Genomic DNA, 13,785 nt, shown 5'->3' with positions numbered 1-13,785 from the left:
GCTGCTGGAAATTCTTTACCTTATCTTTACTATAGGCTGCTGCTGGAAGTTCTTCAATTATACACACACACAAAAGCATTCAAAAGACATTACTAAAATTGTCATCAAGGGCAAAGAAGTTCCTTCTGGGCATTCACATCTTTTAAAAATACTTTCAAATTCAGAAGAAGGTTTACATTTTAATAATTTTGAGCCAGATTTCAACTACATTGTCTAATGTCTGTGGAAATAATAATAAGGTTCACTTCCTTTCATGTTTTTCTAACATTCAATGGCTTCTGAGAAATTAAAAGCTCTATCAGAGCAGTTCTCTTTTTAGTTAAGCAACTGAGTAAAATAATGAGATTTCTTCTACAGAAGATCTATGTTTGAGTCATAATACCATGGAAATCGTATTACATACTATAATTATGACTTTGGGTGTATTTCTCAATTGCACAAAGAATCCCTTGACATATGAACCACTTTCTCACTTTTATTTATTCACTTCCCCAGGATATAGAAAGGTTTTAGGAAAATTGGTCAGGCAAATTAGTTAGGCTCCCCCTGGGGGCCTTTAGAAAGCCTAAAATAGAAAGACCCTCTTTGAGCCCCTATTAGCTAAGTCACAACAAAACAGTAAAATGGATCCAAAGTCCGCTGAAGTTCTAGATTCTAAGATGACGTATGTGGTGATGTCACAGAAACCTCAAGCCTGACTATTTAACAAGGAGCATACAATTGCCAGTGTTGGAAGCAGTGAGCAAACTTAGCCTGCAGTTTATTTCCCTTAGCAATCATTATGCAGAGTATTAAGAACATGGTAAGTATTTGGTTTGAGCAGCTGTTTCTTAAAGACCTTTACTTTGGGTGCCTTGCAGAAGAGAAAAGAGAAAGACAATTTGATAGACTTAAAGATGGTTTCCTACTGCAGCAGTTGGTGATTCTCATGGAAAAATATGACACAGAGCCTTTCACATAATAGACTCTCAAATAATTTTTATATTGAATTAAATGTTTTTTCAAAGTTATTGGTTATGTAGCAGACATCATAGAATTATAGAAATTAGAGCAGGCAGGAACCTTGGAAATCATGCAGTCCAGTAGTCTCCTTTAGTCTATAAGGAAACTGAGGCAGGGGATATTTAAAGGATTTACCCAAGGATCACATAGGTAGAATCAAAGGCAGCATTCAAATAGGGGTCCTAATCCCAGAGCCTATATTTTTTCCACTATATGTTTATTTTTGAAAGATTGTACAGAAGAAATGGTTCCTCCAAAAAGTATCCAAAAGGGAAGTTATCAGATAGTAATTTTCTATTTTCTAATTTTTCTACTTTCTAATTTTTACCCAGGTTCCTTCTGTGTGAAATATATAACCCACTGACCATTAGCTCAAGGGTTAAGCAATCATATATATATATATATATATATATATATATATATATATATAAACAATCTCAATAAATTAAATCTTGCTTTTGTTTCCCCCAGCTAAAAGTGATTCCTTTATCTTCAAATTTCTCAAAGCACTTTTCCTGGATTAGTCTTTCATATTATAGTTATTGGTGTATATCTTTTTTCCTTCATCACCACAATCACAACCACTACCCTCAACTTCCCAATTCCTATCTCTAATTAATTGTAAACACTTTGTGACAGTATGTATTTAATAGCTAATTTTTTGTTTGTGATTTCAGTGCCTAGAACATTAAAAAAATTTTTTTTTTAATCTGGATTTGTGATTTTATTGGTCTATGAGAACTCCTAGTTTGGAAAATCCATTTATTTGTGCAGATTAGAATTCATCTGTATACTATGGTCTTAGAGAGTTGCCTGAACCACTGAGAGGTTACATGACTAGCTTTTGCCTACAGAGCTAGTATTTATTATGTTATTTTAAGTATGATAGTAGACTTGGTGTCAAAAAAACCTGAGTTCAAATATAGACTAAAGTACTTAATTAACTGTATGACACTTGAAAAGTCAATTACTTTTCTTAGTCTCAGTTTCAAATGGCAACAATAATATGTATTGTACTTACTTGGAAGGGCTGTTGTGAGAACCAGCTGAGATAATGCATATAAAGTGCTTTATAATTAGTCACATAGGTCTTCACAACTCCAAGGTTGGTCCTTTAGCCATTATTATAAATTATCTCTCCTAATCACCCATAATAAATAAATTTTTTTTTCAAATTTAATTGACAGAACTCAACAACTTTTGTTGCAAATATTAAAGATCTATTTTCAAAATCCTAGTCCCAATTGTTGATTAGTCTTGGAACTCTAAAAATTATCTTCTTATGGTAACGTTGAATACAACTATTTTGCCACTGACCTCTACCTCTTCCACTTCAAGGGATACTTGCTGTTATTTTTCAGTTGTTTCATTCATGTTAAACTCTTCATAATCCCATCTTAGTTTTTCTTAGGAAAAAAAATGCTAAAGTGGTTGGCCATTTCTTTCTCTAGTTCATTTTACAGATGAAGAATTTGAGGCAAAAATGGTTAAGTGACTTGCCTAAACCAGTAAGTGTCTGAGTTCAGATTTGAAATCAGAGAAATGAGTCTTTCTGACTTTAGGCCTTGTACACTGTCTACCCACTGTGCCACCAATTTGCCAGTAACTATCATGTTCCATTCCTTTGCAAAAGTGAATCATGAACATTTTGAATACTATCTCTGAAAGATCACTGGCTTCTGTCCTAGGAAATAAGAAATAGAGGGTCAATGCTTCTATTTTTTTTTTTAACTTCTGTTTCTTCAGTTTCACATTTTACTGATTTCCTTGGGAAATTGCATAGATGATTTAACTTATTATAAGTCTAGGAACCATTGTTAGGCTGGGTCAGCATCCAAAAGACCAGATCCAAAAGATATATGGATCTATGCAAATAGATCTTTTGGATCTGGATCTATGCAAAACTTATCAAAGTTAAAGAAACCTGATTAATACTGTAGCAAAGGGCATTTATTTAGTAGGAATGCCAGTCAGGAGAAGTTCATTAGGCTTTAGTAAATGTTTTTTAAAATGCCTCTTCTCCAAGTTCATATATTCAGTTAAAACATATATGATTCCTGGGAAAATGCTCAAGTCCATGGTTTTTATCAACTTCCATTTATATGATAATACATAAATAACTTAAAGCATTAGCTCTGTTCTTTTTTTTTCTTTTTTCTTTTTTTGCTGAGGCCATTTGGGTTAAGTGACTTGCCCAGGGTCACACAGCTAGGAAGTGTTAAGTGTCTGAGACTAGATTTGAACTCAGGTCCTCCTGACTTCAGGGCTGATGCTCTATCCATTGCACCACCTAGCTCCCCCACCTCTGTTCTTTTTTAGACTTTGTTGGTACATTTGACAAGCATGGGGAAATCGGTGAAAATTTTAGAAAGGAAGAATTTTGTTATTAATTCTCTCTTGCAAAATTATGGCAGAGTTATACATTTGATAGAAATTAGGAGGCAGCTTTTAAGCCCTGTTCTGCTACCAAAAAGCATTTATTAAGCATCCACTATGTGCCAGACACAACATCCTATTGAAGTAGACAACAGGTACAAAAATAATGAGTTTATTACCTGTGTGATGTTAGGCAAGTCATATTATCTTGTTGCCCTCACAAAATGATGATCTCTAAGATTCTTTCCCTAGTGGCACCTGGGTAGTACAGTGATTAGAGCACCTACTTCAAATCTGGCCTCAAAACATTTATTTACTAATTCTATGACCCTGGGCAAATCACCTAATACTGTTTGCCTCAGTTTCCTCATCTCCCAAATGAGCAATAGAAAAAAACCACAAACTATTCCAGTGTCTTTGCTAAGAGAAAGCCAAATGGGCACTACAAAGAGTCTTAGGCAACTGAAACTGCTGAGAACAACAAAGTTCCCTTCCTCTGGACTTACTAAACACATTTTCTCATTTGTATGCTTGTTTCAGCATGAATTTGAGAACTTTCTGAAGAGTGCTGGTTCCAAACTTGTTGTCGTTGATTTTTCAGCAAAATGGTGTGGTCCATGCAAAAGAATTGGCCCTGTTGTTCATGTAAGTATCATAAATCTCTCTCCTAAATTCTTAGAGTATTTAAAGACTTTTGATATATTTCCTTGCCACACAAATTTGAAAAATTCATATTATTGTTATGAACTTGGTTTCCTATATTAATTGAAATATAAGGTGCTCAAGGGCAGAGACTTTCATTTTTGTCTTTGCATACTCAGCATCTAGCACTGTATCTGTCACTTAGAACAATGCTTGACAAACACTTGTTACTTTTCTGATTGATTAATTAGAACTGAATAAAATATACCATGTTCCAAATTAAAATATGAAATCATTAACCTTTTTAAAAATCTTTATTTCTTTTAAAAAAACTATTATTTGTATTGATGTTTTTTGTTTTTATTTCACATTTCCTTACAAATATATCTCTCTTACTCAACAAATCATCTCTTAAAAAAATGAAAGAGGAAAAGAAAACCAACAAAATTTTTATCAATGTAAGTTTTTGCTTTTACTTTTGTTTTTTTTTTTAAAAACCAGCTGAATCTGATAGCAAAGCCAATATTCCATAGTCATGGTTGCCCATTTCTGCAAAGAAGGAAAAGAGATGTATTTTGTAAATTATACTGTGCGGTAAAGTTTGATTGTAACTACACAGCATTTAATTTTTTTGTTTTTCTTTTCTATTATTTTGTTATAGCCTTTGTGTATATTGTTTTCATGGGTCTACTTACTTTACATTAATTCATATGTCTTCCTATATACCTTTGAATTAATTTTTGATATTATTATGGATTTCCAATATATTAATGAGCCACAATTTGTTTAGCCATTCCCCAATACAGAGGCATATATTTTGTTTCCAGGTCTTTATTATCACAAAAAGAGCTGCTAGAAATATTTTGAGGTTTGGGATTTTTTTCTTGGCTTGAACTCCTTCAGAGAGCAAGTTAGATAGCTGGGTCAAAGGCCATGTCACTTTGAAGTATCTTAGCCATTTTGATGATGGGCAGGGGCAAATAATTCCAAATTTAATGTTTTTTAATGAAAACTTCTGCAAAGAAATCTAAGACGTAAAGGTACTACATGAACTTCCCTTCAGATTAGAACAACAAGCCTTTAGCAAAGCCACAAAAGAAATGCTATAAAATAACAAATTAGACTGTAGAGAAAGGTTGTAAAGAATATAATTTATTTCCCTGGAGATTGTTAAAACTTCAGCTTCATATCCTTCTCTTGAGAAAAATATGAGTAATCTTCCCTGAATATATCAGAATAGACCAGATAAGTTTTTTTTTTAATTATTGAAATCTTTAATTTTTTTATGCCCTTCATCTCCAAATATATCCCTCCACACCATCGCCACTCAAAAGCCATCCCTTATAACAAAGATTACAACTGAAAAAAGTAGAGTGAAATTCAGCAACACATTGAACAAGCTGGATATTAAAGTGGTGGGGTCTCACATTTATGATATTGAAAGCCCAACCAATCCTAAAACCTTACCCTAGCAAAGAAAAGTGGGAGGTAAATCCTCATATTTCTTTTTATGAGCCAGTCTTTAACTCCAAAGTAGGGTGCATGTTTACCAGGGAGTAATAAATGGGTGTGTGGAGGCATCTAGGTCACCCAGTGAATAGAGCACCAGCCCTGACACTTAACACTTCCTAGCTGTGTAACCTTGAGCAAGTCACTTAACCCCAATTGCCTCAGCAGGAAAAAAAAAAAAAAGAAAAGAAAAAAAAGAAGTGGGTGTGAAAGAAGAAAATATTAGAACTGAGGAGAGCAACATAGCTGTTTCAGTCAGCTTACAACTGATACTTGCCTGTTGCTCTCCTTTACAAAGCTGCCTGTCTGATGAAAGGTCAGCAAGTTATGGGCATTTCTCCCCAAGACAAGAGGCAGAAAGAAAAGCACTTAGAAAAATCCTCATCTATATCCTCCCTTTCTGCCTCCACTGAATTAGCCACACAGACCTTGTATGCTCCCTGGCCAGAGTTCTGCACACCATCCTCATCCCAGTAACCATGAAATGTAACAGACACAGATGGGCCCTGCTTCTCTTGGAATTGAATTCCTTCTAGGGCCTCACCCTCAGGAGAAGACAAGGTATAACATCTCCCCTACCCTTGGACAGCTGGGAAACAAACTGCTAGAATTTCTGGTAAGGCCTAGAGAGTAAAGGAAATTGTGAAATACTGTTTTCCTGGGAGAAATTAGCTGGGACAGTCAGGAGTTAAAAGTTATTTTCCATTTTTTGTTTGCTTTTTTCCTTCTTTTCCTATGCCTCACACTCAGGGAAGGATGAAGGTGCTTCACCTTATGGTATAAAATGGGAAAAGAGCCCTTAATGGGCTTCCAAAGCCAGGGTGGATCAGAAGAGGACATGCTTCCTGATAATACAAATTCCTTGCTGCACCTCCCCCACCTACAGAGTAAGGGAGCCTGCTGGCAGCTGACCACACCAGGAGAGGTTGAACAGAACAGATACTGATAACAGCAGGCCACCAGAGCTGGAGCATCTAGCATTTTGAGAGGAATAAGTGTAGCTACTGCTACTGCTGCTGTTGCCACTGCCACTACCAACAGTGCCACTGGAGAACTTGTGGCTTATGTAATCAACCACAGAACTCTCTCAAAGCTACAATCCTGCTTCCAAGATCCAAAAAATACATCACACAGTTTGGAGAGAAACAAAGCCTATCCACCTTCAGGAAACTAGGGCATCCAGCCATCTCCCTGAGGGGATCTCCCTTCTCTGTACCTGAAAAAGTCACCCTCCAGACCAGCCTCAATCCTTCCATATCTCTTCCCCATAAATACATACACAGACACACACACACACACACACACAGAAGATGGAAATTCACAAGTAGGATATCAACAAAAATCTTTATAAATTGAGTGGGTGGAATTGAAAAATGACTATCATGATTTAGTAAACGCTCTTTAATGATAGACTTCTTCCAGCTGGATCTTCATTTTATATGGTTCCTGGAACAGCCATTAAAACCAAGCATCAAAATAAAATGCTTTTAAAACCACATCTTTGGGAATCAGTGTATCACAAAGTATTAAATCATGATACAAAAAAAAAAACAACAATGAAGTATATTCATTCACAGAGCTTTTTTTTTTACTCTTTTTTTTAAACACACATTTTTAGTGAGAACAAAATATTGTATAACAATATTTTAAAATTTTAAATGTTTATGTTCTCTTTATCTCATCCTTTTAAATATCTACTTTGTGTTGTATGTTTTTTTAGGGATAGAGGTTAGATTTATAATTTCACTGCAAACTCCCAAGTGAGGAAATTCCCTCAACAATGTATATTTGCACTCTCTTTGAAACATATAATCTTAAGAGAATTACTTAGAGTACTGAGAGGTTGTGACTTGTGAAAGGTCACACAACAACTACCTAAAAATGTCAGAGGCAGGAACTGAACCTAAATCTTTTTTGGCTCTCTCTATCCAAACCATTTTGTATTTTTAATATAATGTACATAACATATTGGCATAATTGTTCATATATATATATTATAGCTTATAAATACATATGTATATTGGGGAGTGCATGCCCCCAATTTTTTTTGCTGATAAAGGTACAGAATATTTTTAAATATATAATTTCTTAAATGATTTTTCAAGAGGCTTACTTGTCCTAAAATTCTGTCATATCAGGGAGATATACTAATGTACTGATTGCCACAGGCAGTTATTCTCTACTTTCATCTATGGGTTATTTGGTTACAGAACCAGCTTATAAGAGGCAGCTGCAAGGTAACTTGCTTCCTAGAACACAAAGTATCTCCAAAGGGCCAGGTGCACTGCAACTTCAGTGAAAAAACCAAGCTCTGAAATATTTCCCTACAGAGTATTCAGATTGCTAAAAGAACTGCTCCTCCCCATTAGGAACCAATCAATGTGCTTTGTGGTATGTTAATTGGGAAAGCTGATACAGATAGACAAGTTCCTGTCTCTGGGGAAATTTGTGTTTCACAGTCCCTCTTTGGACAGGATGCCATTTTAGAGAAATGGTCCATATGGTCCACACGTCTCTGTACTTCTTCATTAAAAAGACCACCCTTGATCTTTATAAATAGAGTAATGAAAAAGAAGCTAGGCCTGGGAGGACAAGGAAAAGAGTAATTGATTTGGAATGCAACAGTATCAACAGTATTCTTCCCAATAGTCCCAGGAGAAAGCTTTGGAGTAAGAGTTCTTAACCATTTTTGTCTCATAGGACCCTTTCAGCAGTCTGATGAAACCTGCGAACTCCTCAGAGTAATGTTTTTAAATATATAAAATGGAATATAGTCTGTTACAAAGGGAACTGATTATACTGAAATAGTTATCAAAATACATTTTTTTTTAAAAGATTAAAAGGTGTTGATTTGGAGAAAAGAATGTAAAAACTTAGGATCCACACGCTATAAAGAATTATAAGAATTTAGAAGAAAAAAGAATTATAAACTAATCTGTGCTAGGATAGATTTGGAATTGAGAAGAACTCAAATGCAAACTCTGTACTTACTGGTTATATGGCCCTAGCCAATCACTTAATGTTTCCTGACTTCGGTTTCTTCACCTGTAAAGTAAGGATATTTTTAGCACCCACTTCACAAGATTATTTTTAATAGCTTTTTATTTTTCCAAATAAATGAAAAGAAAATATTCAACATTCACCTTTGCAAAACCATGTGTTTCAAATTTTTCATCCCCCCCCCATAGCAAGTAATCTGATATAGGTTAAACATGTGCAATTCTTCTAAACATACTTCCATATTCATGCTATGCAAGAAAAATCTGATCAAAAGGAAAAAAAAGTATGAGAAAGAAAAAAAACCATAACAACAAAAGGTGAAAATACTATGTTTTGATCCACATTCATTCTCCATAAGTTTTTCTTTCTGGATGCATATAGTACTTTCCATCATAAGTCTATTGGAATTGCCTTGAATCACCTCATTGTTGAAAAGAACAAAGTCCATCACAGTTGATCATTACATAATCTCATAAGATTATTGTAAGAGTTAAATGAGATAGCATAGATAAAGTGTTTTGCAAACTTGAAAATGTAATATAAATGTATATGACTTTTTTTTTGGCTGAGGTAATTGGGGTCAAGTGACTTGCTCAAGGTCATACGGCTAGAAGTGTTAAGTGTCTAATACAGATTTGAACTCAGGTCCTCCTGACTTCAGGGCTAGTGCTCTATCCACTTCACCATCTAACTGTCTCTGTATATGATTTTTATAGGACCATAGATTTAAAGATAAAGGGACCTTGGAGTCATATAGTTGAGACCCCTCATTTTACAAATGAGAAACCTGAGTCCCAGAGAGAATTTATCCATGTATTAGAGGGAGTATATATGAACCTAGGTTTTTTTGCATTTTAATGATAGCATTTGATCATGACTACCTTACTGCTTTTTTATTGACCACCTGTTTCAAATTACTCTTCATAATGGTTGGATTAATTCACAACTCTTCCAAGACTGCATTGTCTCAATTTTTCCACATCCCTTCCAACATTTGTTGTTTCCAATGATCTTTTAATTGCCAAATTGAATAATATCATTTTATTCTTATTGTCTTGTCTGCTGATCACCTTTCCTTCTCTATACATTCTCCTCTCCAGATTGTAGTGCCACTTACTCTCTTCTGATTTCCCTCTTAGCTACCTGACTATATCTTCTAAGTCTTCTTTTCTGAGCACTATCATCCAGATCACACCCATTAACTGTAAGCATACCCTAAATCTTGTCCTAGGTTCTGTTCTCTTCAATTAAAATCTCTATGTAGAATAGTCACAGATTGATATAACTAGCCTTGCCTAGTCCTTTTTTCCCCCAAGCTCTAGTTCTAATCTAATTGCCTACTGAATATTTCACATTGATTGTGTCATAGGTAATTTGGGGTCATGTGATCATAAAGATAGGGTAGTATATATTTTCTCCTGTCTTCATGACCCTTTAAATCTCTCCAATATAAAAAATTATGTATGAGACAAATCTCAGCTGTCTTCAGAGATTAGCATACCAAGAATTGCAATGTGATAAAAATCCAGTGAACTAACAGAGAAGACTAATTCCTTACTTCTAACATGCTCACTTAGCAGCATCTCGCCCACTGCCCAACAAAAAGTTACAGCTACCAGAGCCAATTTAAGCAGTCTACTCTCTCTCCTAATCCCAGAAAATCAAAAGGTAAAAGCTTGGTCTGAATGAGAAACTAACATGGCACCACTGTGAACTCAATATAGCTCTGCCCGAGAACTAAACAAGAGAGAGATAAGTGGGGCAAGAAATGTTTGTGGCTGTGTGACATTTCATTAATCCTTAAGGGGAAAATCTAGCACTCATCTGGAGATAATTGTGTCATTCTAGAAGTAACCTGGGGCAGACTGAAGCTGGTGAAATGTAAATTTCACAGCAAAGGAAGAAAATACAATGGTTTTGATGTCAAGCCCCCAGGGAAATCTTAATCAAAGAGGAAGGAATTAGAAAGTGAGAAACAGGAGAAAAACAAGTTTAAAAAGACTGAAACTACCTACAATAGAAATGAATGAGCCAGTTCAGTTAACCTTTGCATTTCAATACCTACATTTCTTTACCAAAGCCACTCTACTTTCTTTTACAGTAACGCTTAGTATGTCTGCAGATATACCACTTGTTGTAGAGTATAAAATTGCAGATATGGGACACCTAAAATATTACCTGGCTCCCAATGAGGCTCTTAGGATGAATGAAGGAGGATCTTAAACATCCTTCATTTTTAAGAAGATAAGGGAGAAAAAGATCTTTTAAAGAGAATTACTTTTGAGATATTCAGCAAATATGTTTAATTGTTAAGTCTTTTCAGTCTTAACTTTTCTGTTTGTACTTCTAGGTACATAAATATGTGGATAACTTTCTGTAAATATAGTACTTCTCTTCACATAATTTGTTTAAAAAAATCCAAAGTTGAATCTTAATACTATTATCATATTTAAAATTCTATTTTAGATGTTTTTAAACCAAACGACTCTTTTTGTAATTTTAACAAATAAAGGAGATGTACTCAATTTAAATAAAGTTGTATGGGAATTGAACTCTTCACAGAGAAGTGTCTTCAAACAGGAAGACACTTCATACTGCAAAAATCTTCATGAATTCTCAACTATAGCTATTGTAAAAATTACTTGCCAATATTTTTATTTTTCACCCTGAAACTGTTGAATATGAAGCATTGTGGAAATAGCAATAAAAGGACATGATTTCAAAAATAATTTCAGAAAATTCTGGAAAAACTTACATGAACTGATGCTGAGTGAAATGAGCAGAATCAGGAGAACATTGTACACAGTAACAACAGTATTGTGTAATGACCAACTTTAATAGACTTGTTTCTTTTCAGCAATTCAGTGATCCAGGACAATTCCAATAGACTTGGAATAGAAAATACCATAAATATCCAAAAAGAGAACTATAGAAACCAAATCCATACCATTTTACTTTGCTTTTTGTTTTTTTTTCTTGTGTTTTTTTCCCTTTTGTTCTGATTTTTCTTTCCTAACATGATTAATATGGAAATATGTTAAAAAGGATTGTGCATGTATAACTTATATCAGATTGCTTGCTGTCATAGGGAGGGGAGAGATAAGGAAAAGAGGAAGAAAAAAGTTTGGAACTAAAAATCTTATAAAAATAAATTTTGAAAACTCTCCTTAATTGGAAAAATAAATTACTATTGAAATTTTTTTAAATTTAAAAGAAAAAAAATAAATTGTGATTTGTGACCCCATATGGAGTCTCATAACTGAAGGTGGGAGTTACCAAATTATAATTTCTTATCAATAAATGTTTGATTTATGTACTTATTTTATATACCTATTTATCACGAGAAGCATAAAAATTTCTTGGGCAAAAAGGGATCACAAATGGGAAATGTTTAAAAAGTCTTAGTCTAGACCAGTCTCTGCTCTATAGATTCTTGCTAAGCCTTCATGATACCTTTCCCTAACCAGACTAACACTCTACTGGAAGTAGAGTATGTAAACATATAATTAGATTCAAACTATATGCAAATAAATAATAATTTAGAAGGGAGACACTAACATCAGGTAAAATTAGGAAAGACTTCTTATAGGTCCTATTTTCAGGGCTTCTTAAACTTTAAGACAATTTGACTGGAATATATGGAATGGAAGAGAAATGTGTTGATCTGCCTGAAAGGATAGGCTGGAGCTTAACTGTGAAGAGCTTTAAATGCCAAAGAGAAACAATAAATAAGAAACCACTTGAAAGACCGATTAAAAGAATATTGTTCCTATGCTCAAAGGGCTGTCAAAATGTGCATTACCCTTGATCCAGCAGTGTTTCTATTGGGCTTATATCCCAAAGAGATTTTAAAAGGAGGGAAAGGAACCCACATGAGCAAAAATGTTTGTGGCAGCCCTTTCTGTAGTGGAAACTGAGTGGATGCCCATCAGTTGGAGAATGGCTGAATAAGTTATGGTATATGAATATACTGGAATATTATTGCTCTCTAAGAAATGATCAGCAGGATGATTTCAGAGAAACCTGGAAAGACTTACATGAACTGATGCTAAGAGAAATGAGCAGAACAAGATCATTGTACATAGCAACAAGATTATACAATGATGAATTCGGATGGACATGGCTCTTTTCAACAATGAGATGATACAGGCTAGTTTCAATGATCTTGTGATGAAGAAAGTCATTTATACCCAGAGAGAAGACTGTGGGAACTGAGGGTGGATCACAACATGGAATTTTTACTCTTTTCCTCATTGTTTGCTTTTCTTTCTCATTTTTTCCCTTTTTGATCTGATTTTTCTTATATAGCAAGATGATTGTATAAATATGTATGCATATATTGGATTTAATATCTATTTTAACATGTTTAACATATATTGGATTGTTTACTATCTAGGGGAGGCTGGAGGGGGGAAGGGGAGAAAATTTGGAACACAAGGTTTTGCAAGGATCAATGTTGAAAAATTATCCATGCATATGTTTTGAAAATAAAAAGCTTTAATAATAATAATAAAAAATATTGTTCTTAACCTACCCTTTAATGAAAGTGGGAAGTCTGTAGTTGTTATGCGTTGTACATTTTCAGGTTTTTTCAATGTATCAATCAACTGACTTTTTTCCCCTCTAAAACATTATTATGTGAGATGATCTTCCAGGAGGGAAAGGAATAATTGTGATAATTATGGTAATATAAGAAACAAAAAATATCAATTAACTTCAGTCTAATATTCAGTTCAGCCTGAATTAGGCTGGTGGTGGCCAGAAAAAACTGAAGGGAGATAAAGTGGTTTATATGAATGTATAAAGCAGGACATTGTAAAACAATTATGATTTTTAAAAACAAAACACAATATCCTCTGATCTACTTTGGACTCTGTAGACAGGTGCCACAGCTGTCCTTACTAGGTTGCTGGGCAACCATCCATTTTAAATAGAAGACACTCCTGAGGCTCTTGCTGTGACTACTAAGAGACTGAAAAAGAGCAATGCTACAAGCCTTGATGTTGGTCAAAAGAAGAAAAGTTTAATGGACAATATTTCCTTTATGACACATGAATTTTCTAGATGATTTGTCAAGGGGGAAAAAATCTATGTTGGCTAGGTCCCAGGCCCTTAAGTGCTTGCTGATTCAATTTGACTTTTTTTAATTGAACTTAGTAGGAGCTAAATGTTCCCTTTCAGAAAGCCAGCCTCCTCTGTTTAATTTTTTAAAAAGCTTTTCCCATCCATCTCATTGACCATGAAGTAAAATCTATT

The 13,785-nt window shown here is 34.4% G+C and overlaps 1 protein-coding gene and 1 long non-coding RNA gene across 2 annotated transcripts in view; one reads left to right on the top strand and one right to left on the bottom strand.

The window, feature by feature from the left end:
• The first annotated feature begins 667 nt into the window (after window positions 1-667).
• TXNDC8 (thioredoxin domain containing 8) overlaps window positions 668-13,785 on the top strand; it is a 36,922-nt gene continuing 23,804 nt past the window's right edge. The window contains exons 1-2 of the mRNA XM_031944081.1: window positions 668-802; window positions 3,919-4,023. Of these exons, the coding sequence (XP_031799941.1) occupies window positions 782-802; window positions 3,919-4,023 (126 nt within the window). The 5' untranslated portion in view covers window positions 668-781. The remainder of the gene's footprint in view (window positions 803-3,918; window positions 4,024-13,785) is intronic.
• Window positions 8,379-13,785, bottom strand: part of LOC116420151 — a 71,547-nt gene continuing 66,140 nt past the window's right edge. Inside the window, exon 5 of the long non-coding RNA XR_004230427.1 lies at window positions 8,379-8,574. This is a non-coding gene — a long non-coding RNA (uncharacterized LOC116420151). The remainder of the gene's footprint in view (window positions 8,575-13,785) is intronic.

This window comes from Sarcophilus harrisii, chromosome 1 (genome assembly GCF_902635505.1).
Source record: "Sarcophilus harrisii chromosome 1, mSarHar1.11, whole genome shotgun sequence".
NCBI lineage: Eukaryota > Metazoa > Chordata > Mammalia > Dasyuromorphia > Dasyuridae > Sarcophilus > Sarcophilus harrisii.
The sequence above is the reverse complement of the archived record's forward strand: the minus strand, read 5'-3'. Positions and strand labels throughout refer to the sequence as shown.